Raw genomic sequence first — 27,996 nt, forward strand, 5'->3', positions numbered from 1 at the left:
AATCCTTTTGTTTCTTCATTGAATTATTACCAAAGGCAAAATACTAATAAAGATTTTTGCAAGAATGGTGAAAATCGAGGTGGAACTCAGGCTTGCCCAAAACCTTTTCACCAGCAACCTTGTTTTGGAAAAAAGATGATAAATAAATCAAAATGCACTAAGCAGTGTTTCCACATGGCAATCGCCTCCTTCATTGCGTCTGCACCTCATCAATCACGCTATTGTCTGCTTGAAAGGCGAGCCTTGTAAATGTCATATCCACTCAAGCCCAAGGAGAAGCGAATCAAAATGCAGCAAGGAGTTTTAATTGGATAGTGTAATTAAACTAAAAAACCCCAGCAGAATAGCTTTGACAGGATAGATGAAGACCCCTTTTAATAGGGCTACAAAACATATTTGTTAAAAGGATGAGGCAATGCACGCTCCTGATAGTGCTCCAGAGTACTTTTATGAGGAGGCTACTCACTGGTGGATGTTTTTAATAAGTTGCAGCCACCCTTGTGTACGGCACCAGGCAGGAGCAGCCCTTGCCTCCAAGCCACTGGCAGTGGATACTGAAGCGGTCACCAAGCCGAAGCTGTTCCTTCAAGCCTCCCTTGCTGCCAGCTGCTTCTCCGGGGTGTAAATTGTACGAATTGGTGCCAAACGCACACGGCTGAGTGGCCAGCTCCAGTGCTAGAGGAAAGGCAGAGCAGCTCCCGGCACGGCACAGCGCAGACCACGGACGGCTGCTCGCACGTCTCCAACAGCTCTGCCCTTTTGCCAGGGCTCAAGCTGGCCGCCAACAACCTGGGCACAGTCCTGAGCCTGCCACAGAAAATGGAAAATACGACAAAACCAAGCACCATCTGTGACTTTGCTCCCTTCCCTTTGAGGCATTTAGCCACTCTGCAAACAACACGTCCACACGCATTTGGGCTCGTTTCTTTCTGTTGCATACCTTGAGATTTCTTTCACTCCACGCCTGAGTCTTGGTAACATTTTCTCTGCTGAATCTATTTTTTATCCTTTGACCAGAATCTGTGATTAGGCTTCTATCAAGTACGATTTTTCTTCTATTATTTCCCAGACTGCGTTGTTCACAGCAGGAGCATTAATATTAGGAACTACCGCACAATATTTTGTGCACCATTTGCACAGTGCCTGGATAATTGCTGGCTCTTTGCTCTGGCTCCACTGCAGGGCTATGAACAAACATGCAACATCTTTATTTAAGATCCCTGAGCAGCAGGAATCCATGCCTTCCCAACACATTCTGTACGTTTTTAGTCCTTTCACAATCCAATAACAAATTCATTAAATTAGTATTACCCAATGTGCATAATCTGGAGGAACCTGATACTGAATTAAAACATCACATACCTTTAGCTTTAAATGAAAACTACATAAAAGCATTTCAGCCATCACTTTGGCTATCACTTACAGCCAGTATGAATACTGCTAGAAAAGCTATTTTCGTGCAGATGTGGAATTCAATGGGAAAGACTGACTCGTGTTGCAACATCAATCAAAACGTCGGCTGTGCTGGCAGCTCTCGACAGTAAGGCAGGTTCAAAGGTCACAGGATAAAGAAAAAGCCAAGCTCTGGTTCAGCTCTAATATCTCCTCGCTAGAAGTCTTGCAAAGGTACCTACCCCCTTCTGTACTAGGCGGCTTTCATTAATCTTCTTGCCATCTTTTTTAACTAGTCATGCAGAACCGCTCGATAGCAAGACATATAATGGGGAGGCCCTGTGCCTATTACCAGGTTAACACTCTGTTAAGCCCCAGTGCAACAATGGAATAAGAATTTAAAGGAAATCTTAAGCTGCAGGGTGCAAAGCAGGCAATTAAATTACAAACTGAAGTTACCAATGTACTCCATGACCTACAGAACACCTTTGTTTAGACTCCCTTAATATTAAGGATATTTTGACCAAGCAATTGAGACGTATATGCTTTACTAAAAAAAAATCAAACCAAACAAGAAAATCCACAAAACAAACAAACAAACAGAAAAACGATCACAGAGAACATTTCTTCAATGTTTCAAGTAAATTATCAAATAAATCTGATTTCTGCAGCCGTCATAAAATGCGCTTAATGGAAAAAAAACACATGTATTTTGAAAACTGTAAGTCTGCCCAACCAATTAGTCTCAGTGCCACTGAAAGGCCTCCCCTGAGCTCTGCTAAACCCTGTGAGCACCAGTGCCAGATGCCAAGGCAAGCTGGTAACCCTGGCCCTCAGAAGGACAGCGACACCGCGGCGGTCACAGCCGCGCTTTGTCCACAGTGCACTTTGTAGGAGAGGCAGTGGTTAGTGACACTGAAGTTTCTCCCTTGTCCAAATAATGTAAGAGACATTAACAGAATCAGATTTCCTTTAAATTACACTATTGCAAAGGGATATAATTGTATTAAACATATTATGTTGCTTCCTTAAGACTTTATATTATGTACACTTAATTGAGATACAAAGCTCTTTTCAGCTATAAAAATGACAACTACTTTATTAAGGTTTAAATCTTATTTCTCAATGATAGGATGCTTCCTTTCAAGATTCAAAACATTCAGAATCTCTCGTGATAATCAGACTGAACCTGATTTAAACAAGCATTTTATACACAGTGTTTCCAGGTTCTAATGGCATTTGATCGAGCCAGCAGGGCCATTACCTCTTCCCTCTGTCTAAATTCAGGGAGTCTGATTTAATTTACAAATAAAAATTCAAATTCTAACCTGGGCCTACTACAAGGGCAAACAAAAATCATCAGCCATTCCTGCCTACGATACCCCCACCAATGACAAATTAGATGCCAAAGCTTTCTCTTTCCATTCTCCATTTCCACTAAGTGCAGCTCCAAGTCCTGCTGCAGCAAAGGAAAGCTTCGGCTTCGAGCCTTCCTGGAGATATTCACAACACGTGATCTATGAAGTTGTCAAGTTCTTTAACACACAAGTGTCACTGAAGCTTCACTGCACAAACCTGTCTTTGCAGGTAAAACTTTAATTGAAAGTAAGCATGAGCACCCCCACTATATATATACAATGTCTATTTTTATGTTTCTGTAGACAAGTACCAGTAAAAACCTCTAAAATCTCGTTAGTCAGAAAGTCAGACCTACCTGAATATTAAACTGTGTTAATTACCACATGCAGGTAAACAAATTTTGCATGAAGTTTCAGCTGTACTGAGCTGTACTGTGACCAGCCCTCCACAAGGACCCTTGCCCAGCCCCTACACAGCATGGCCAGCCACAACTGGAGGCTCCAGAAGCCCCTTCCCTGCTCTTCAGAAACACAGCATGTCAGCACAGCACAGCAGCACCCAACTTTAGTATAGCCCCAGTCGCTAACGTCTGGGGAATGCAGTCATTTAATAAAATACACACTCTGCTTTCCCCCAGTGTAACTGTACAAGCCCTGTTACATGTGCAGAACACTTCTGAAAGATGAAATGGAGCATGTTTGTGTTACAAGAGATAAAAACATGGAAACAAAATATATTGCAGAACTCAAACACCTTATCTTCACTCAGCCTCTCTTTCTTTGCAATAATTCATTCAAGAAAGATCCAGGAATAATTTTTGATGTAAACTCTGCTACAAACATATATCACTATGCTGATAAAAATCACAGACAAAACTTGTGAAATACAGTGAATTTCATTCCTTTATGCTACTAAAATAACTTTTTTCCATTTAAAATTCAAGAGATACCGATCTGCTGTTAAGAGTTCCCCAAAATGCATCATTCTGAGATGTCACACTAAGAATCTCTCCTACTGACCCAAAATAATGACTTTTGGAACATCTTTGGTGAATCTGGAGGAGGCCAGTGGATTTCAGGGGGAATTATTTTCTCCTTTTGAAACTATGTCAAACACTTACTTAACATGAAAACTTTATGAATGGCCACATGAAAACAAGTAAATAAAATCCCAGTATCATAAAGATTGCCTTTGTCATAACCTGTCAGAATCCTCTCAGAAGTGACCACAATTCTTCATTTAATCGTCTCCACTGAAAGGCGCTGCCCTTCTGGCAGCAGACTTCGCTTGGGGCTGAAGTTCTGCCCCTTGTTTCTCCCTGGGGTGGCAGTCGCTGCATTTGGATACAAGGGTCTTTTCCCAGAAGAGTGGGGGCTGCCTCTGGGGCTGCCAAGCCCCCATCCCCTCCACAACACAGCACCAGAGGCATTCAAGGACAGCCTGAAGGTCTCATGTGTGTGTGTTAGCAGGAGTGTGAGCTGGAAACCTTGACTTTCGAGGCTGGATTTTCAAACACAGCCCCATTTGTTGGCACGATTTTACCACAAGTATTTGCAATTGAAACGAAAGATGGCTACAAAACCAGAGGTGTTGATGTAGTTACAAGTGCAAAACTACACCTTTAATAAGAAAAATTGGTCTGAGGTGCAACTGGAAATCAAGCACTTAGGTATTTAAAAGTACTACTGCAGATTCTGCTGTGGCCTTTGCTGACTGCCAGTTATCTGTTATGGAGCTGTGCTAGATCACTTCCCTCGGAGCTCTGTAAGGACAAGCGTTACACATTTGGACTGCCTGGTCACTAGCGATGTCCTTCCCCAGAATCATGCCTTCCCAAGGACCATAAAGACTTGCTGGAGAGACAGAAAAGGAAGGCAGTGACTGGACTAAGACCATGGAAATAGGAAGGGGTAATGAAGGGGAGAAGGATATAGTTCAATAATTGCTGATAAAATCTGTGGCAGCCATAAATTTACTCTTCCAAAAGAATCCAACAGATCATTACCTCTGTAAATATGTATCACATAATTCTCCCTCTCCGTCACCTTGCAGATAAGTACTTAATATTTAGCATCTCTACCCTGCACAAGTGCAAGTGTAATAAAATCCATCTGAGCTTTAGAACTGCAGTTACTTTTTGACAGGAGATAGTTACATTTTGACACCACAGGGGGACATTGCCCAATTCCCCTCAGGCCCGTGCCCTGCTTTTTTAAAACAAATTTTACAAATTTAGACTCTCTTTACTCCACTGATACAATAAGCAAAAGCACCAGCTTTTTAGTTGTACTCTGAAGGTAGCAATCTTTTCCCCCTTTTTTTGGAGATCGGTTGAACTGGGACATCCAACACATCCTCCAGCTGGTTTAGCTATCACTGCTGCCCAGGCATGGGCAATGTTCTGAAACAGAACTCCCAGCATGGCATGTCGTAATTCTGCTGATCCTGCAGCCACGAGTGAAGCAAACGGAGACTGTGCTGATACTTACTGTATGTCTCAGATCCTCAGTTGTGTCTGAGAAATTGTTTAAAACCTCTCCAGATATTAAGAAATTAAAAAAAAAAAAAAAAAAAAAAAAAGCAATTATGTGGAAACCTACATTTGACTACCGAGCTATGGGGCCAGACACCAGCTAGGAAAAACCAGTTTCCTTGGTATGACAATATTAGCAGCTACTGATAGTGGGCAAGAAACACTCTTAATGATGCCATTAGCTGCAAGCGGCATTTAAAGGACACTCATAAAATGTGTATCTGTTTATGTTATGTTCTCTACAACAGAATCAAGTCAGATTAAAAACATCCTATAATGAATAAAATACACCTATAAAAGGAAAGGACATGGTAGCAATAATTCTTTGGGCATCTAGCACATACAGAGAGGGAGAGAAGAGAGAACATAAATAAAAAGGACTACTCACTTGGGCTTTTTTCTTCCGCAAGGTCACAGGCACAGAGGAGTTCAGAATCGATTGAAATGGGTTTCTGCTTAATCCAAAACTTAGTGCTGGCCTTCTGATTAGTAACAGGGTCTATCTCTACCTTGTCTCCAGAAATACCTGAGATGAGAAAGGATAGAGAGCCACAATAGTGATCTTTTTAAGTGATTTCGTATCAGTCATTTGACACACTTTATAAATCTTAAATGGGATGAAGGTATATTGCCCGTTTGGGCTTTTTGAAAGCACAGGAGCTTTTGAAACCAAAAGCAAATGATTATCAAAGTGCATTGATAATCTGCATTTTATTCCCCTGCCTTGCTTGGAAATAAGCATACCAATGAGAAAAAAAAACATCCCAGAAAAAATTTTTCTCAACACACACAGAGCTCCTCCGGAAACAGCAGCTACACAAACTGCAAGATTTATACAAAGATACTGCTACTTTTTCCATCATCACTATTATATGTAGGAGACACTATCACACAACGTCACTGTTCTATCTCCTGTACTGTAAAATCTATACGAGAGGACAACACACATCTGTGGTGTTACAGGAACTGTCTTTGTGTTAACCAGATAATCATAAACAAAGGCACCCAGTCCCTTGTGCGTTTTTACACTGCTGGCATCCTAAAGCCAGCTCTAATTAGGCTGCTTTGAAAGCAAGCTGAGGATCTGAGTAGCTCCTGGCACGGGCACCGGGCCCTGTCTCTGAACACGGGCTTCCCCAGATGGCTCCGGCTTCGCTCCTGCTGTGCGTAGGCTGACCTGGATACACGGCGTGCTTCCACGCGCAGAATCATACAGCAGACCTTTTGTGAGGGAGTGCAGAAAATTCCTACCCTATTATCCCTCTGCATGTCTCTCTCGAGCTCATGAAAGGAATGTTTTTCCAGTGGGATGCTGCACGAGCAGGCTGAAAGCTACCCGTGTGCTGGAACCTGCCCCGGGATGCTCCCTGCAATTTACAGCAGTTCTCATCACGGTGGTACAAAGCAAACGTCCTGCTACGCCGCACTGGTGAACAGAAGCTCACTGCATAGTGTCTGTTGACATGGCTGAACAAACTTCTCAGTCTGCTTTTTACACCAGGATGTGTGGAACCTTAAAAATAATTACATTTCTCAAGTCACGGCTTACTGCTGGAGCTCATGATGCAGCGGCAAAAAGGAAGTAGCACAGGAAAAAAACTATTTAAATTTCACTTCTGCACCTCTGGAAGAATGGCAGAGAGAACCTTTCCCTCTTGAGGCTTTTGACAATGGTGTTTTTCAATACATTATATTTGGCTTGTCTGAAGCACAAGAAAACTAAAAGGAGCTGATGATTTAACTTTTAAGAGATGTGACAAAACAAACATAAGATGCCACACTCAAAACAACTCTCTCAAGCCCTCCAAAATTAAGTCAATGTTTCTTAAAGTCTGGTCACTGCTGCAGAATCTGCAAACCACGTTTGTACTTTATGCAACTAAAATCCAGGCATACAGACAGCAAGCAGCACCTGCTTACAGCAGCCTTCTTGCTGCAGTCCGTTCCACTGCACACAAGGTAACCTTCGTTTTAACCCTGCCTGCTAAGACAGGTGATAATAATGCCACCAACTCCCTCCCCTGTTCTATTAATCCAAGAATGCACTCTGTCATTAAACATACGTCACATCAAAGATATCACATTTCAATTAAGCATTGTATCAAGAGCCCAGTTAATACAAGGGCTGTTAGAACTAGGTAATGTGAGCTGGCTGATGTTGTAACCGGAGCTCATTTTGGTTTGCAATTTCATTTTGGACACATTATTTAAGATCAGCTTTATTGTTTCACTGTAGTGGCTAATTATTCAAAATGGGATTTTCTGTAGTTTAAGGAAAATTCTTATGTTCTTATTTCCTCGATGAAAGAAGTCAAAGCAAGTTCTAAAAATAAACGTGCAAATTCTTTGTGTGCGAGGTTTGTTCCCTACACCTTTCTTAAAAAAAAAAAAAAAATCACCCCGGAAAATATCCTTTAAAAATTTTCATAGTACGGTCCTGTAACTTCAGAATTCACAGTCAGTCAATATTGTTAATGCACCTTGTTAATTTGATAGGATTTGTCAGGTAACTCCACTGGAAAATTATATAAAACTGTTCCAGATGAACAGATGATAGTGACATGAATTAAAGTGATAGAACAATAGTGGAATATAAACCAGAAATGACACCCAAAGTGGCTGTTGATTTATTGCCATCCTGAGTTTGGTTCTGGGCTTCCATGTATATTAGTGCTACAAATCTGGGTCCATTTAGCAGAGAGATGCTCATACATACATCACCAGCTCCTGCTCCAAGCCAAGGTCACTCCCCATTGCATCAATCTTTTCTGCAGAGGCTACTTCACCAAGCATGGATTTTGTACCCATCTCAGATGTAACAGACTTCCTCCTCTTTCATCTTTTTTTTATCATGTAAAATACACTTTAACTTCTATTATTTTTATCTGCAAATTGTTGCTGTATACTTCATCCATTATTTCTGTATCTCGACATCACTGGCTTAAGCTCACACACATCCAAAGAGCACATTGACAAAGAATGTTGTCTTTTCTGTGTTATTGTTTTTGCAATCTGTATGCATTGAAACCTAAAATCAAAACAGTATTATATATGTGGCTTCTACAGTCTTGGTATCACAGCACAAATTAGTCACACTCAGAAAACAAGTAAAAATGCTTCCTCTACTATTTTTTTATTCATTCATTTTAGCAAAAGAAATGTCATCACTGTAGTAGTCCAGTAACACTGCTCTGTTCCTGCTTCCCTTGTGGGGGTCTGCAACTGTCCCCCGCCCCTTCTGAAATACTTTCCGGCAGCAGTTTTCCAAGACAACATGCTTCTTTTAGTTTTGCTAATGTAGTACACAAGCAAATACGTCTTGTGCCTTCACAACATGACTGAGCCTTTGTAAAGATGTCGGGAACACTGCTGTATGTGTATTACACCGTAACATTAGCTAAAACATAAAAACCCAGACCTTAAACTGCCACGGCTAAAGCTTTCAGCTGTAATAAAAACATCACTCAAAAGGGTCATTCCTCCCCTTGTCATTTACGTATCTCTGTTTTCTACCAAGAGCTAAGCACAGTGTACAGACAACTGAGCTTATTCTGATATTTTCAGGAAATCTTGCCTCAAATTCAATAAACAGTACTCAAACAGCTAAAAACATTTCAGAAAGTACCTCTATGCAAACACCAATTCACAAACAGCTCACGTTATTGCTACTTGTTCTGTGCAAGTAAAATAAAATACAGTACAGAACCTATTCAAATAAAGTAAATATTTGCATGCACTTAAATGTTCTTCTGTGTTCAGCCTATGAAACTGGGACTCTTTTCCCAAAACCACATGGATATTTTCAGTGCAACCATCAAACGGCTAGCCAGACAGCCAATACATTCCTGTGCTGCTACCAGACCATCAGTGCTGCCAGTGAGGGGGCAAGGCGATGAGATCAAATTCTCTAGAAAAACTGTCGCTTTGCCACGGCTGCTACATAGAACTAAGGACACACAAAACTGCTCGGAGAAAAGTCTCTGTAACTGATCATCACTAAAACAACACAGAGTATCTCCAAAACCATAGTTACTGACGAGAAATTTATATATATATATATATTTTACATTTCAGATTGCATGGAGCAGTCTGTCACTTGCACAAGATTAACACGGTGACACTCTGCAGCACTACTGCAAATAGCACCTCAGTGTTTATTTTATCAGCATTGCTCCTTTAATATCTTAAAAACATCCGTGAGAAAAACCAACAATATACAATTATTTCAACTTTATTTAGAAGCTTTGATGCTGCCCATTTGCCCAAACTTCGAATACCTCGCTGGGATTTCTTTGATTTTTACACAATAATTAGAACAGAAAAATCCCATTGTCACTGTACTGTCAACAAAAAAATACATGTTTGCAGGATTTTATAAAAAGGGAATTTTTATGGTCCTTACACTACTGGACAGGGTCAGCTCCTTCACTACCAAACAAGTTAAGCCATTTGTTTCATTTAACAGCTACTCTCCCTTAACCATTTATCTTTAGTGATCTGTCATGACCTTTTCAGGCTCTCATTTCTGACAGATTCCAGATACAGTGAGTCAAACTTCACTGCGAGCAAACTATCACACCCAGATAGTTTACTCAAAAGCAGAAAACATGCCCAGTGCTGTCCTGCTTCAACACCAGCATATAAATCCTTCCTTAACAAGACAGTTCACAATAAAACTAGAAAGCCTCTTACGTGCAAATTTTGGAGACATATACTTTTATATCTGCTAACGAACGGAAGAACGAAGAGATTGTAAAGACAACAATACAGATAATGCTATAGCTTAAATTTAGCAATTCTACTGAATTATCAAGAATAAACGTATTTTGTAAACATTACAGCACTTAATATCTTACTGCCGAATCATTTCTTTATGGAAGGTATTTGCAGGAATGTCACAGGTCACCTACCAATGCATCATTAATCAAATTTTCACAACTTAAACACAAAGATAAAAAGCCATTCAATCATTTTAAAACAGTAATGGGGCTTTTATAATTCAAGATTCTGTCATCCCTTGGCCTTCAGGTTTTCAAAAGCATTCAGAAAGCTAATAAGGACAGTATAAAACCTTTAGAGAATGCTACTTGTACTTTGTTTCACCTCAAATTTCTACTTGGTCATTAAAATTTTCAGTCTCAGAAAAGAAAAAACATCTTAATTCCTAATTTTGCATAGCCTTGTTTAAAAATAACAAAACAGTTGGCAAGAAGCTTTCTATTAGGAATCCCAGATTTATAATAAAAAAAAAAAAAAAGAGAGAGAGAGAGATGGGGTCATTAAGTAATGGCCTTCTTTCAGAAGAAACATGTGCTAGCTGATGGCGGATAATAAAAATACAGAAGTGTTTTCAACTAAAAGCAATTTTTTTAACTGCTGAAATGCTAGCAACATATTCAAGTGATGTGCTCCATGATAAAACAGACCAACATAATAATGACTGCTTTAAAAACGTCTGAGATGGACAGTTAGCTATTAGAGATGGCCAAAGGTTTGAACCACTCCATTTTCTTAAGCGCTTTAGTACGGATTGATTTACCTAACTGAACATCAGTGGTGAATCGAAGCCTATGGATCATGCTGACTTTGAAGGACTTGTAATGGTGGCTACTGAGCATATCCTGAACTGTAGCTATATCGATCTGGGGGTCCTCCTCCGAGATCTCTTCTCCTCTTGAACCTGCAAAATACACCAACAATAATGAACAAGAGGTTTAAAACACGGCATACGATGCAGCTAGCGTACAGCTGTCTGTGCACACCTGCAGTAAGGTTTGCCCTGTGAGGACTGGCTGATTCGTTTAGGAAAGAAGAAAACGCTCAGGGCCCGTGTCTGTGGGAGGAGGGAGCTCTCATCCTCCATCCAAAGACAAAATCACTAATTTATTACAGACAATGCAGTACCAAATCACGTCCCACCTGAAAAGCAACGCAACACCCTGATGCCCGATTCTCACAGGGCACGAGACACCCGTGGCACCAGCCCCTCTGCCTGGCACACGCTGTCCCCAGCCACAGCAGGATTTTCAGGCACCTTCAACGCACACACTTTTACCATTTCCCTGTATTTCAGCACATCCCCTGATACGGGTGTAACACAGGCACCCCACCGCAGTGGCACTGCCCCTGCCACTTGCCTCAGGCCCGTGGTACAGACGCTGTGCTTTATTTACTGATTAGTATTCTCATTACTACCGCAGGTACCGGCTTTATAAAAGGTAACATCTCATTAAGCCCAAATACCAATTACTGAAAAAATATAACACACTTTAAAGATTTTTTGCGTTTTATGATGTTGGATTAACACCAATTTAAACATTACTATAATGTGATATATAATTTTGCACAAAGTAATTTCTATGCCAGCTGCTAATAAAGCATCTCAGCTCTAAATGATCATTCCGATGCTGTTAGATAAAGTGGTATAAATATGTTTGAAAACTGATTTAGCTTCTTAGAGAAGATACTGAAGAATGACACGTTTTGTTTAATATCCCAGCTAATGTAGTCCTAAAAGCTGAATCAACTGCCAGTTCGGAGTACTAAATTTGCTGCAGGAGATTAATGAAAACTTTATATTTTGCTGAAATTTTAATAATGGGAAGATGAGATGATGGAATTTTAGTACAGGTCTTAAAGCTGCAGCACAGCAGGCTAAGAACTTGTTGAAGACAGGCAGCCCGAGCAGCCTCAGCACCAACGCTTCCCGCACCGACCCTGCACTCTGGCGATGCACACCCCCGCCCCGCTGGGGGATCCCAGCTCACAGCCGAGCTGGGGTGAGTTTCTGTATTTGGGCCCTAACAGCACAGAGACTGCTTGCTGGGAAAAGCAACAGCTCCCAGCGGAGGAAAACCCTGGCACTTGGCTCAAATCCCCGCTGTTGATTCAGAAGCAGGCTCCCTTTTAACAGGGCAATTTAGAGTTTCAGAACTACAAGCCATTTGCTTCAGCGAGGGAAGCTGTCAAGGTATGGCCATAAGCAGGACAAACGTAGGAGAGAGAAGAAAAAAAACCACCCGAGCAGCGAGCATTTTCCCAGCTTGCCAAGAGTGTTCCCTTTCCTATTTGCTAATTCAGTAACAAATGTCACTGCTTGTGATAAATATCATTCATGTCTGCATTAAAGTAAGGTTAGCATTTGCTGTTAAATGAGTCAAAATACATGTTGAAAGCACACAGCAGAAGATTCACATTTCATAGACATTAGTCACATAAGCTTTCCATCCTGCCCACAGGAGAGCGGGCGAGATTGATGCGTGCTCCTTGCTGCCCGTAGCACCGCTCCTGAAACACGGACGGGAACGCATCTTAGGGGAAGGGGGGACACAGAAGGGTTAAGCGACAAATTGGGCTGGGCCATTCGACTTGAAAAAATTCCAAAAATCAAATGAAACAGTCTACATGTGAATTTATGCAGAGCCATCTTAACATTGCAACCACTCTATGCTCCGGAATGACAAGATAAATTGTAATGGCTCCTTCAGAGACATTACAATGTATTTTGTCAAAGACCCCTGTGTTAATGTCTCTATACTATGGATTATCATAATGTATCATGTCAAACTCTCATGCTGCAGTACTTCAAAGATACACTGAGATATGTCAAACTTTTTGGTGCACTTAAAAGCATCTTGAAACACGGTGGCGTGGCAGTGCCTGACAGCAAGGCAGGAGCACTGCACCGGCACAGGCTGCCTGCAGCTGAAAGCAAACCTGCCCCCGATGGGTGGGAGTGGAGGGGGGGTCCCAAGGAGCCGAGGCGAGCGTGGTGCAGCTCGGAGGAGGCAGCCTGCCCCCGTCACTGCGCCATGCACCGCAGAGCAGCGGGACCAGGCTGTTACACTGCACAGCTCGTGGCTGGGTGCCTGGGCACCTCTGCACCCCTGGGGGATTACGAACCGGGGACGTGGGGACAAGGTGACAGGGGACACCCAGAAGCTGTCACGAACCCAAATAGTGCAGCAGGGTCACAGCCAGCAGGGCTGTATGGGAGGAACCCTGGGGAGCCCCCTCACTGCTTCGCTCCCAGCCAAGTGCAGGCAGGTAATTAATGCTGCCCCTAACGAAACGCTGCCCCATGAAAGGGAGAGGCCTCCTCTCCCGAGACATTTCCAACACCACGGTGCACTGTGCGCTCCCTGCCGTCATCTCCCAAAGCAAGCCCGTGTTTTAACGGGGGATATGGAGACTCACCTCTCCCAGAACGGACAGTATTTTATACTGCTGTTTTTCAAGTACGGTGCTATTACAAGAAGCTTTAGCACCAACCGATGCACTAAACTGGCAGCAATCAGAAATTCAGAAACAACAGAAAGAACATGTTAACCTCATCCCTACATCTCCTGTGAAATGTTCTTAAATCACTTGATAAAGATGAAGACACACAAGAAACCTCTGCCAGGTTCCACTGCCTCTGCATTCCCAGTTCCCTGCTTGCCTCAAACTGTCCCTAACCTCGCTGCCTGCATTTAGTTACTGTTGAAATGGAAGACTTAATGTCCACCTTACATGGCTTTTCTGAGGCTGTCTTCTCAGATTGCGTACACCCAAATTAAAAGTATTAGAAAGCAAATTAGCGACCTGCCAGATCATATCCAGGGGAAAAAACTGTCACCACAACTGAAAACGTGAACACCTTGGCAGCGTGTAAAATTGCTGGAGTATGAACTGCTGCAGCTGAAGCAAGCTGAACAGTGGGCTTTTGCACTGGAAGCATTTCAGATCCTCTGCGTATCACATAACCTCTGCTGATTTTGTTTTATGAAGCTTTGTGAATGGATTCAGGTTTACAGAATTTCTACAGTTGCTGCTCTTGGGAGAGGAGCCAGGAACTCCACCATCAAAACAGATCATCTGTCTAAAGATGGCAAGACACTCAGACCCCTGAGGGTGCACTGGATAATAGCAGTAATATCAGTAACAACAGAGAGAAATGCCCTGCAGGGAAAAACCTGACTGCAGAGCTTGGCATATTGCTCTCACCCCGCAGCTCTGCGAGGATGTCTGCGAGACTGCCGGAATTCAGCAAGGAGAAAAGAGCCATCTCCACCAGCTGATTGGGGGAAAAATCGTAAAAATATTTTCCACATGCAAGCAGCTGTGAATAAACCTGTCAAATATTTACAGGCCTGTCAGGGTATTTGTAATGGAGATCACACTGTGGCTTTTGAATGTAAAAGCTTCTGCTTGGGAAGACAATCTAGTAAAGTGGATGCTCCAGGACTAGTATTTAGCCCAAGAGCCGATCCAGCAATTCGGCTCTGAAGGCAGAGGCCACTCTGTCCTGGGTGGAGCAGATCCCTATGCCAGAAACAGACTCCTTCACATCAGGGCTTGCAGAGGACACGGAGATTCACTTTGTAACGACCTCTGCATTTTGCTAATAGCTTACCTAATCAAAGAAGATTTGCTTTGTGAAAGAAAAAAAACAAAAAAAAAGCAAAAAAAGCTGAAGTTGTTTGTGGGGTAGACAAGGCTTGAGGTAAGAACCTGCCTGAACTGCAAAGCCCAGCTGAGAGGCAGGCAGCCCCCTGAGCCCATCACAGGGGTTTAATTACTGGAGAAGCAGGGTAGAAACTCCATGAAGGGAGAGCAGAGAAAGAGCAGCCCAGAGGAAGTGTGTGGTTCTGCCGCTGGTCCCCAAGCCAGGGACAGAGCAACACATGACAGCTAAACAAGAACTGTCATGATTTATTTTCCAGCATCCTGACAGTTCCACCCTGCCTGCAGAGCATGTGCCCGGAGCCAGAAGGGGGCTGAAGCTCTGGTGGGCACAGGAGCTGCCTGCAGGTCAGCACAGCCGGTGCCTGCTGCCTGCCCACCCTGCACAGCCACCAAGGCTTCAGCACTACGATGGGTGCCACCAGGACACCTTCTGAGGCCAGCCTCCCACCACCTTTATTCATTAAGAGCTGTATTCATACAGTTTGTACTCAGCAGCACCTGCCAGCAGCCTGGCGTGCCTGGGGCTGTACATGCAGAGTGCAGGGTGACCCACGGTGCTGAATTCTAAGCGCAACGCAGGTAACAGTAAGGTAGGCCTGGTTCAGGTGAGCCTGTGTTTTCAGACATCTCCTGGAGAGAACTGCAGACACTGCGCAGTTGATGTTATTCTCACAGAAATTGTTTTGAAATCCCTAAAAATGAAGTTACACTGTGAGGACTTATGGTGCTGGACAGAGGAACATCCTATACAGGCATAAGCATTCCGTGCAGCTGTGTGTCCGTTTGTTTATCCGTATCAGCTCTCTCATCTCCATCCAGAGGAGGAAAGGGACTTCCTAGCCAGGGCTGGCCTGTTCTCATCTCTGCTCAGACTGCTTGTGTAGCACAGTCACACAAAACGTCAAATCACAGACCTTAAGAAAGTATGAGCGGTGCTTTCTGCCTGCAGAAATTGAATAAAAAGCAAAAGCAGTATCAAGCACTACATAATCCTACACTTTAAGATGGCCACTGTGGTGCTTTGGAAGTCACAGTCATGGAACTGATTTCACAGTCTCCATTTGACGGTCATTCAGAAAATTCACGTATTTTCCAGTCTGGAAACAGCAGAGCTGTGTTTTAAAACCAGGTTGAGTGTAGAGGTTGTACTTTTGTTCATATACTTGAATTATTAGGAAATACTGAGCTACATCTGTAACTTGGTCAGCTCTCCTAACAGAAATTCCTGATTTTCAAATGCTGAAAGAGATGAGCAGTAATAAAACGGCAGGGACCAGAAGCATGAGCCTGAACTTAAGTTAGAAAGCTGAAACAGTAAGTCCTATCCAAAAGGGACTCTTGTAAGCAGTAGAGATATGTAAAAATGACTTAGTAATATCACAATACAGAAATGCTGCATGTAGCAGTTTCTTAAAATATTTAAGAAGATCATATTCGAGAACAAAATAATTTTCTGTATTTTCTTGATAAAACAACAACACATAAAGTTAACTCCATTGCAGAAATGTCCCCTTATTACTTAATGTACTATATACTGCTTAATGAAAGTTCTTAATTGTTATACAATTAATTACATACACAGAGGCCCCAATTACATTTTCCAATAAGACATTGGCTTTGGTACAGGTCTAAAGGCACTAAACCAATTTTAATATATTAAGACCAATTTCCCTTGAATACTAATTACTATCTAATGATAAAATGAGAAAGAAGAACTTTCCAGAAGTAAGATGGCAAGTACAAAACTAAATTAGCCATGAATACTTTGTTACTACGCATAAAAGCATTTCACATTACAAAGTGCAAGCTTTTAGTTTAAAGATAAATCTTAGTGCAAGTTAAATAGTTCTAAATATTGGAAGCAGTTTGTTAGTTTGAATGCTATTAGTAAAAGTTGGATAGGTAGAAGATTTCTCCATGTATATTTTTAATAATGGAAAGTTTTCTGTTTCATTTAGTACATGGAAATATAAACTTTCTGTTTGCCTAACGGAAGATGGCAGCTATTCTACTAGTATATGTTTGGCATCTTATATATGTGTATATATTATATTAATTTATGGTATGAGACTATGAAGAGTGCATTTTAAAAAATAGTTAATGTAACAGTTTTTTTCCTAAGTGGCATATTTTAACTAAAATAATTTAAATAAAAACAAAATGCACAAAATATTTCATTTTGATGTTACAATTTTCAAGTTATTTCTTTACAGCACAACATTGTTATTATTTCCATTTAATGCCATGTCAAAAGATAGCTCCTTAAGCACTACAAAATCTAGTTTTTCAGTTTGCGTAGGGGAAACTAGGCTATGTACAACGCATGAATTATGACTGATCTTACATCCTGTACTGTCCTTGAATATGTACGTCTGTAGAGAGTTCACTGCACGGGTGTTTCCCATATATCCTGAGCAGGGACAATGGAAGATGACTTGAAGTTCACGCACTTTTGGGGGGAGAAACTGTAAGCAGAAGACTTCTCCTGCGTTCTTTATTGGAGTTTGGTGTCAGTTCAGAGAATGCTCAGTTACAGCATGGCAGAGAAGGTGCAAACATTTATTATTTTGCCTAGAGTACTGTCAGCACCAAGCAAACCAAAACAGTGACTTGATTTTGAACTGCCCAAAATGTCTGTTTTGCCTTCACTTTCAAACACACACAAAACCCATGTGGAGGACAAAAAGCCACTCACCCACTACCTGCATAATGACACTGCAGCAGCCTGACGAGAAGGCAGCACAGGGAGGCTGTCGAGGCTCGGCCCCAGGCACGTCCAGCTAGTGGTAACCCCTGTCCCAGCAGGGGCTCCAGGCCACAATCTTGGAAGAGCTCTGATGATTTGCTTAACACAGGCCAGGACAGCTCACGAATTAACAGTACTTTTGACTCTACAGCCTCAGGGATCTATCTTGCACCCTTCCTAAGCTGTCTTCTGCACAGAAGCTTGTGTTCATGTGTGTGTGCTGCCTAGCCTAGAAGGCCAGTGGCTGCTGCACAAGAACTTTGGCAAAAGGTGAGTGTTCCCTCAACGTTCTGAGTGGTGTTTACTTTGAGACCAAGCCTCCGAGGCTCTCCTGCACCTGCCAGGGCTACAGATTTGGGACTGATGCAGAGCAGAATGAATTGCTGCTGCTAAACTGCTTACAAACTTCCAACAGCTTTATAATCAAAGTAATGATGCAACATGAACCTAGTAACCCATGAGAAGTAAAAGCATCAATAAGAATACCTGCAAACCACAGCAGGGATTCTTCCACAGATTATGAAAATAGGTTAAAATGCAGTGCATGATACCTACTTTTAATTATGGAGTCTGCACACAAAAATGCTATTTTTGATCACATATGCAAAAACCTAAGAAAATATTGGAAGTACACATCTTTTCACAGACTAAAAATCAATACAAAAACAATAGCTGGGATGCTGTTGTCAGGGAATTCTGGCCTTTGAAAGAGTGTGACTGGAGGTTAAAATTGCTCCATTTCTTCATGCACAGCACAAACCTCTTCTACTTTTCACATCATTCTCTCCTGCAGTTTCTTAGAACCACTCTATGAAGAAATGAAGCAGGAGTGCCAAGAATATTTTGGGAGCAAGTTCGATACTTCCCAGAATGGCAGCCAAAACTATGAGTGCTTAATCTCAGCTCCAGCACTGACGTACCACCACAGAGCTCAATGCAGCTGTCTCATTTTGCTATACCTTACGCAAGAGCAGAGTCTATCGCTTGCCACTGGAGTTAGGAGTTACTTCAGTGATGCTCTGCTGTCTTTCCAGAATAAAATATGAAATGCTGTATCAGAAAAGCATAAATGAAAGGGTCTAATCTTTGCAAGAAAGAAAAAAAAAGTATGCTTCTTGAAATGGACTCTTACTATGACTGTTTGCAGCAAATACTCCAAGCATGGTCTTGACTGAGACCATAAATGCCATCAGTTTCCTCATTAGTACTATCAAAATTTTGACAGCTAATGTACAAGACCAAAAGAGTACGACTGTTGGAAAGAATGATGGATGGAGCAAAATGAAATGGAGGACAAACCCAAATCTATGTTAAATGTCCATTTTGTAAGTTTCATATTATTTCTTGCAAAGGAATAAATCAGGAAATAAATCAGGAAATAATGTTAGGACCATTAAAACAGTAACAGTAAAAATGTTTCAGAGTAGCTGGAGAGATGACTATTTGTCTACCTTTTAAAAAATCATCACACTACTCTAGTTATAGCTTCATGGTTAATTTCTTTAAATTCAATTAAAAAAAATATATCAGTGCCTTCTACAGCAGTATTGACATGGCAAAATATATTGCAGACCAATCACTTTATTCACTAAATAGTGTCTGCAACAGAAAAATCTTCGTATTTCCAGTGTTTTTCAGGGTTGGTCATAACTTTACAGAGCAGAGTTTAACAGAAAAAAAGATTCATCATGAAGTGATAAACAGGATGCAGACTATTTACTAAAAGGTATGAAAAATCCATCATTTCCCTCTGGAATATTCTTTTGGCACAACAGAGAAATGCCTCAGGAAAGAGTCTCATCAAAACTTACTTGCCCAGACAGTACAGCTTGTATTCCAAAATACATAACTTATGTGAGTTTAAGCAATTTACAAGAGCAAAAGTGAAAAGGGCAAACGTACTGTTCTCTCGGACAAGGCAGAATTCCAAAGTGCTCTGGCTCTCCAAGGTACAGTCTAAATCTACTGGGACATTAGGTTCACTCTGCTTCTCCAGCCGATACTGAGGACCTGAAACATAAAGTAACTTGTAAAATCATCTGTTTTCTAACAAAGTGATGGCTTATCACGTTTGACTAATATGAGATTACTCACACCCTAGAAGTAAGGCAGGTAGGTGCTTATGTTCTAAAGCTCTTATCCAAAGGGAAGAGTCCTATCATGAAAAGGTGGAGGATGGTGTGCAAGAAAACAAAATATTCCAGACATCTATAGCACTCCAGCAATGCTACCCACCATGTTCCGACCAAATTCCAACCAACATTTCTGTATTATTCCTATGCTAAATAGCACAGATTGTTAATTAATAATTCTGTATTAAATACCCTGCCCATGCTGCAAGACAGGGGCATTGCCTGTTGTAAGAAATTCCTACCCAGATCTTGGTGTGCAACTAAGATGTATTATTTGGGCATTTTTCCTTATGCAAAAAGCACGATGTGTTGCTGCCCTCTGCTCTGCCCTCTCTGTAGCTCTACATACAGAAAACATGTTCATTTTCAGGAGCAAAAACATTGCTCCTGATGCTGGAGAAAAGGAATCCGTTTCTTTGCTACAGCGTGGGAAAGGACCCCAACAAAGCCAAGTTGTAAGTTAATTTATATTTAAAACCTGGTGTAGGTTGTAGGTAACAGAATCAATGACAGCAAAACCTCCTTGCTTTGTCCATTTGTTAAATACAGCTTCCCAAATTCCTAAACACCCAAATGTTGAACGATACCCAGAAATAGCAAAGCCAGCAGAACTGCTGTTTCTGATCTGAACTGCTGTGTTGCTGGCACCTGTTACTGAACTCTCCGCTCCAGCTGCTGCTACCACAGATGAACCGCCGGGTTCAGCAGGGCCTTCAGGCCGCGACCAGTGGGGCTGGGGATCTGCTGGTGCCAGCAGCGCACGGTGCGCCCCACTCCCTGCCTCATCACGGCAACTCTCCTGTGTTTCCCAAGCTCTTGTTATTCCACTTCTATTTCCCCATCCCAAAAACGTATACAGTATGTTAATGAAATGAAGAAGCGGAATTGCCCCTCTCAGAAACACTGGTGTCTGCACAGGTCACACCTGAGACCTGTCTGGTGAGACGAGCACATCGCTGCCCTAAGATGCACTCCTAGGTATTACGCTATCGCCTACCCCTCTGACCCATTTCTATTCATCCAACATTGTTCATTCGCTTGGTAAATTGTTCTTCATCTGATAAATTGCTTTGCACAGGTTGTGTCAAGCCTGTATTAACTGTCAGTTAGTACAGTAACAGAACTACAGGCCAAAACCAGGAAATACCGCGAAACTCAGAAAAAAGTAAAAATGGACTTCTAGACAGTCCCTACTCTTAAACAATGTATCTTAAATGTCTGTACACATTCACACAACCTGTACCTCACAACAGCTGAAAAACGTTAGGCTGATTCTGCAAGGAGTTTTACTACCGGACTCTTCTCACAAGTTCACATGATGTAACTGCAGCAGAAATATGACATGATTCAAGGGTCTCCTAACAACACTGCTCTGGGAATTCCAACAGAATTTCAGGTTATAACGCCAAAGCAGGGTTTTATGTGTTTCTGTAACTGGAGGCAAATGCTCTGCAGGGCTGTAGGAGAAGCCCTGGGGAGCATGGCAGACGGTGGCAGTAGGACGCCCCATGGGGCCGCGAGCTCCTCGCACACTGAGCGCCAGGCCGGGCCGCAGCCAGCCGCTGCTGCTACGCTCCACAACAAGCAGGGAGCGGGTACGTCAGCGTGGAGTTACCAGGGCAAAACACCCAGAAGACAAAGCTAATGAATGCGAACTCCCGTTCTAGTCCTGTGATTTTGTCACCAATTCTTGGAGAGAGAAAAACTGTTGCTGCGTAAAAGCAAGCAGGGCGTGGATAAACAAACGTGCAGGCGCACAGAGAGGCAGGAAAGAACCACGACAGCTGTTTGAAACAAGCCACAACACGGTGAGAGAAGAGTGGCTGTACTCTCAAGCAGTCTTTGGTCAAAAGATCGCAGAGACTTGCTCAGGGCCCCAGAGGCACCCCGGCCCTGGGGTGGGTGCAGAGTGGCCTGGGCACCTCTCTGCAGGGCCACGCTGCCGGCACAGCGGGCTGCGCGGGGGAGCACACACCAACCCTGTGCTGCAGATACTCCTGGCAGCAGCCTTTTCCCTCATCTCAGCTTATTTTAATGTACCGGCAGACCAGCAGCTGCTGAGAATCGGGGTGTCCCCACCACCGTGCACCCCTTCCCCAAAAGCCCTGTTCAGCCACCCACACCGTTTGTGGCTGGTTCCTGCTTACAGGTACCTATTGTGCTTTATTATTTCGAGATACCCCTTACAGCAGGGGAAGGCTTATCAGGAATTAAAACCAGACAACAGAACAAACCCCAATAACTCATCCATAGCATTATTTTCCTATGGAACAACACAAATGTGTCCCAGGAAGAATCAGGGAGTATAATCAAATTAAGCAGCTCTCTTACAAAAGGCGAATGGCCATCCGCATAACAACAAACCAATTCTGTTGCCATTTAAGCAGCAAAGCCTTCAGAATGGGGTTTTGAAAGCATGACCCATCAGTTCTAATTTTTAAAACTTATCCTTTCAGTCAAGACTAGAAAAAGGCCCATTCCAACTTTTATCTTCACTACAAAGTGCTGTTATCTTGGGCTGATGTCAGGAGCTCTATCTCTCTTTCTGCTGACAAGCAGAGACGAGAGAGATAAGATTGGGAACGAATCTCACTTCTCTGAGTAAATAAATAATCAATACTCATCTAAATGTAAATGAGAAAGTATCCCCCTCTGATAACAGGGCTCTTATCAAACAGCCAATTTTCTACAGACATTTGGCCTCAACCAAATCACCATCATTCAGCCCCAGCCTAATGGCTAAAAATCGTAACTAAATTGAACCGATCACCAGAGATCAACTAAGTTCAGCCATGGCTACTACAGGTTCAAATGTTTGGAATGCAATTTTTCCCCCATTAACTTTCAATAGCAATGAAGAATACCACGGTCAGGGGTTGAATCTGCACAATAAACAAATACTAACACTTAAAAAGAGAAGGAGGCTTTAAGGAAAACCCCGAACAAAAGCCATCCCCGTCTGCAAACAAGTTAGTAGGATAGAATAACAATTATAGAAAGACTTACCTCAATATTTAATGTTTGTGGAGGTCAAACCTAACCTTAACTAACCAGACCAGTATAAACAAAAACCTCAAATGGTTTAAAACAGAACCTGTATTTCTACAGTGTTAGTCTCTGCAACAAAACACACTATGTCCTGCTCAGCCCTTATCTTTACCTTGTTCTCATGAGCTCCTGAATTCTCACAAAGTCCCAGCTCCAGCTATACTCTTTTGTCAACCATTTTCACACCCTTTGTCATCCATGCATCTGTTCAAAACATTTTTGAATTTCTGATTTCCGTAACATCGACTCCCATAATTTATTGCACCATGTGAGAAAAAGAATTCCCTTTTGTCTCAAAACATCATTGCCTACCCACTGCTTTTGGCGCCATGTAGTTCTTGTTTTATGAACAGCAATGATAAAACCCTCCCAATTCACCATCTGTAGCACTTGCGCTTCATAGACTCCTCTTGTACCCAGTCATGTCTTTTCCAAACTAGAAAAGCTCTTCTCTGCTTACCATCTCCTCCTCATTTCACATCTGATCCATTTCTGCACTCATCTATTTCTGTATCTTTTAGCTCTGTTTTATCATTTTTGAGATAAAATATAATAATTAAGATGTGGGCACATCAAGATTTATGCACTGGCATAATAATGCTTTCTGTTTTGTTCTATACTTCTTTCCTAATTTCTAATGTTCAATTTGTCTTTCTGACTGCTCCTAAGCACTGAACTGAAGTGTTCGGAGAACTATCCATGCTGACTCCAAGATACTTTTCTTGACTGATGGAAGGTAATTAGAGCCCATCATTGTATACGTATAGTTACGGTTGCTTTTCACCATGTATATTATTTTGCACTCATTGACACTGAATTCCCTCTCTCATTTTATTGTCCTGTCACTCAGCATTGTGAGATACCTCTGCAGCACTTCACAGACAGCTTTTATTTGCACTATTCTTGCTTCTTTTGTATCAACAGCACATTTTGTCACATCAGCATTCACATCCTTTTCCATGCTGCACATTAACTGAACAATGCAGGTTCCACCAGTTCCACTGGAACTCCACCAGTAACCTAGTTACTAATAACGGAGAGCCATTATTCCTATTCTTTGTTTCCTGTCTTTTAATCAATTATTAATCCATGTGAGGATCCTCCTTCTCATCCTGTGACAGCTTAATTGCTTTATGAGCCTTTGTCAAATCTTTTTGGAAATCTAAGCATGCTATATAAAACACATCAGCCTCATTCAGATGGTCTCTGGCTTCCTCAACGGCTGCTCACGTTTGCGAGGCACAACCTCCTCTACAAAGGCTGTGCAGTTTCTTTCCTCAGTGTACTGCATATGTCCATATGTTATCTTTTAGTTCTGTTTTTTGCTAAAATTTTAGTGAGCTTAGCAAGGAAGCCAAGGTATGCTGGTCTCTCGTACTCTTCCAAAGAACGGGAGCTGTATTTGCTGCCACCCACACCCCTGAAAGGCCGGCAGGAGCACCACACTGCACGCCACATTTAACAGCGCAGCATTTCTGTATCCCAGCTCTCCCAGAACTCCCAGTGGCTGCTGTCCGGTCACAGTGCTCTGGTACCCTTGTGGAGTAGTTTTAAAACTTACTCTATGGGCAGAGCTCCTCAGACACCTCCATACAGAAAAGCTCTGGAATTAGGACACTGCAGCCTCCAGAACACAGGAGCAGCTGGGAGGGGAGCAGGCTGCTGGGCTTCAGCAGAGGTAGCAAACCCTGTCTGGTTTTACAGCAGGCGAAGATTGTCCCCAGTGAGTCAGCCAACACCGTGCCAGGAGCTGTGAGGCTGCCTGAACATCTGTGGTGTGAAGGATGTTAGTCTTTGGCCCGTAACCCAAAACAACCCCAGAAGTTTACGCGGTGATGCTGGAGGATCTCCATGCTCCTGAGACCAGCGCCAGGCGCACCAGGAGGGGTGAGGCTCAGCACCACGCACTCGCAGCACACGAAGGGCTCTCCCTTCTGCAGCCTTCCCAAGCCCTGCTTTGCTGCTCTCCCGCACGGAGCAGCGTCCCACCACCGCAAAGGGTGGCAGGCACCTGGCACTCACCTGCAAACGTCCCTGCAGCAGTGCCAGGCACTGTCTCACGTGTGCAGTTGTAATTCCGAAACAGCACACGAGAAATTCAAAATTTAAAGACGGTTTGGCAGTCACCGCCTAACGGTCATGGCAGCAGAGGCCAGGCAGACAGTAAGCAAGCAAAAATGAATGTGAGAGAGGTAAGGCAGGAAAGTAGTCAAAATAAAACATGTGATAAACATTTAATGTTAATGTCTGTGGTACTTCCCTATTTTAAGTTTCTTCTTTCACAGGGATACATGATTTACTGCCTTACTGCTGCAATCCCAGGTTTTGAAAGGGTGATTTCTTTTTAGTTTAAAGTATGTTTGTATTTATTTTTTGTTACCACTTTCTTATTATTGCTGGAAATATGCGACAGCTATTACAAGGTTATATAAAAGAGGAAGTTTATGTATTCCTATCATTTCAAATAGTCTGTCAAAAAATATCAATTGTGCTAAATGTAAGACTGCTGGATTCCAGCTTTCGCTCTGCCAGCCCATGGGTGGCACAGGGAAGAAGTGCAACAGCTCATTCTGGGCACTCATTCGATGCTGGCTGGGAGCAGGCGAACTGTGCCACCACATTGCCCTCCTTGTCTGCACTGCAACGCAGCTCCCCGGAGGTGCAGGGCAGAGCGGGTTTCCCATCAGTGTTGGACACTGACCCTTGGTTGTAGGATGGGACAAAGATCATGAGCGAAAGAACTGAAGGAGAGGGATCAATACGTTGCAGAAAGCAAAGAAACTGAGAACACAGAGAGGTCCTAGGCCTCCTGCTGCAGGATTTTTCTTAGAACATAACAGAAGGGGCAAAGATTTCATTGTGTGCTTGGCAATGACAATAAAACAACAGAAAATATGTAAACAGTTTGAGAGGAAATAGCTGTAAAGCCAGAATGTTTACATCTCAAATCCTACTGCTATGAGGACATCTTAAATCTGTTTATCCGTTGAAAATCTCCAAAGCCCCTCAACACCTCTGAAGTGGAATAAAGATTTTATCATTACAAATGCAAATACTGTTAATAAAGATATTTGAATAGTGAAAACAAACTTTTAACAATATGCACAAGCACGAGACTTTTTCTTTTAGTCCAATCTGCTTTTTCTTAACTTGCACTGTTGTGACATTACCAAATTTTACACACAGTTATCTGCTGCTCTCCGCAGAAATACAGATGGTTTTTGTAGAAATAAACAGTCATTTATATGAAACAATTGTAAAATAGTTTATGGAAACCAGTGGTGTAATGCATTCAAATAAATGCCAGGACCGGCTGATGGAGAGCCAAGGTGTTAAATCACACTGCTTAAGAATTCAGCTGTGGGAAACAGATAGTAAATCCAGAGTGACAGAATTTCCAGTGATGGCAAAGGTTTCTGACATCTAGTCCAGTACACAAAAACTACAGCAGTTCAAACCCATTTTACTTAACACTACCTTGACAGCCAGTGAAATTAAAGAATTTAGTCAAAAGCCCCTTAAAAAGAAACAAACACACTTCATTTATGTATTGCTCTTTTGTAGAACAGAACGCGTGCAGCGTGACTAACAGCAAACTAGTCTGCAGAATATTAACAGAAGTATTTTATTTAATGTCTACTACAGGCCTTTATTCTTTTTACGTTAGCATCACAGCTCTAAATAAAGCTGAAAACAGAAAGAAATCGTGTTTTGTCTTTAACACAACATACCAATGGCCAAACCACAACAGCCGTATTTTTTATATACATATATAAAATGTGTATTGTCAATCACAATTTCAGAGACATTGTGCAGGAACTTGTCTGTGCGGGTTAGCAACAGGGCAGTGCACACGACAGCTAACACACCACGAGTCCCCTCCACGAGCTGCTACCTAAAGGACAGCACCAGCGCGAGCACCCTGAGATCCAGGCACAGAAGGCTATTTGTGAGGTACATCAGCGTAAGGGCTCTGCACTGCTGACTTGAATTATGCAGTGAGGAAGGTGCTTTTCCCCGTTACGGGTGTATAAGCAATAGTATTCCAGCAAGAGTAATATAACTACCCAGGCGGGTGCTTTGCGAGCTTCACAAAAAGCTAGCAGGATGGAGGTGGTGCCATGAATGTACCTGGTGTAAGAGCAGTATCTTCTTTCATCAGAGTGGATAAAATAAACAAAAAATCTCTACCATCCAAACACTGAGCTGTAGAATTTAAAATGTCACATAAATTACAGCTTTATTACCGATCCAGAAGAACCAATAAATGTATGATTTCAATACCAACAGCTCTAAAATAGACTCGGTCTAATATTTCACTTTCATTTCAGAGGCCAGACATGAAAAATTTTCCTCAACAATTCAGGCTGATGTCCAGACCCCATCAGCCCAAATGCACAGGACTAACGAGCTATTTCTATTCTGACAAACTATTCACAAACTTTATTCCCTGTGAGCGGCTCCACGTCCACCAGCATCCCTGCCCCCGTCACGTCAGCATCTGCACAGCATCAGTGGGCTAGCGAGAAAGGGCGCACTGAAATAAATCATTACTGCTGCAAAACAGAAGTGGAGATTGTAGGCAAAAGGAAGAACTTTCAAGCAGCCTCTGTCACACCCTCTCCAGCACAGAGGTGCTTACACCACACAACACCAATCCAAAGGAAATTTTGCTAAAGAAATAATGGGCAAATGATCTAGCCAGCTCCTCGCTGCACCTGGCAATGGGACAGACACCACTGGGAGAAAGTTGTGATATTTGGGGGCTCTATGTTTAAACCTAAGCCATCTTTTTTTTTTTTTTTTTTTTTTTTTTTTAAATAGATTTCCTCTTCGGTGAGAAGAGGGCAAAAAGCAGGAGAAAGTCTGGCAAAGGATCTACACATATTGATGTTTTTAAGTTTATAAATTTGTATCCTGCTAGTGTAAACAGCGTAATGCAAGGAAAAAATACTTCGAAGTATTTCCAGGTAAAGCCATTTATAACTGAGGGCAGCAAACTCTGCAGGGATGCTATAATTATCCAAAACAAAGCACTGAAAGCCAAGGAAACTCAAAACCACCATTAAGCAGAAAAGCACGCATGTAAGCACAAGGAAATACAAATTAATTGGCTCTTCACTGTCACAGATGCTGGGGCTTCCATCTCCAAAAGTCAGAGCAAACATATGCATCGCCTACTCTAACATATTTACTTTTAATTTTAAGCTCCTCGGTTATCATCATCCAATGACAAAATCAAACTTAAATGACAGTTCCTTCTAATCGTGGTTCATCTCTTAAAAATGCCTTAATCACAGGCTCGTGGTTTTACATGGTTCCTTTCATCTATTATCTCT

The 27,996-nt window shown here is 42.3% G+C and overlaps 1 protein-coding gene across 1 annotated transcript in view; it reads right to left on the minus strand.

Annotated features, from left to right (window-relative positions):
- The window catches only part of MAPKAP1 (MAPK associated protein 1), a 101,556-nt gene that overhangs the window by 7,915 nt on the left and 65,645 nt on the right, over positions 1–27,996 (minus strand). The window contains exons 8-10 of the mRNA XM_084298860.1: positions 19,380–19,487; positions 10,824–10,964; positions 5,673–5,810 (exon numbers count right to left, since the gene is read on the minus strand). Of these exons, the coding sequence (XP_084154986.1) occupies positions 5,673–5,810; positions 10,824–10,964; positions 19,380–19,487 (387 nt within the window). The remainder of the gene's footprint in view (positions 1–5,672; positions 5,811–10,823; positions 10,965–19,379; positions 19,488–27,996) is intronic.

This window comes from Netta rufina (assembly GCF_964035555.1).
Source record: "Netta rufina genome assembly, chromosome: 20".
In the NCBI taxonomy this organism is placed as follows: Eukaryota; Metazoa; Chordata; class Aves; order Anseriformes; family Anatidae; genus Netta; species Netta rufina.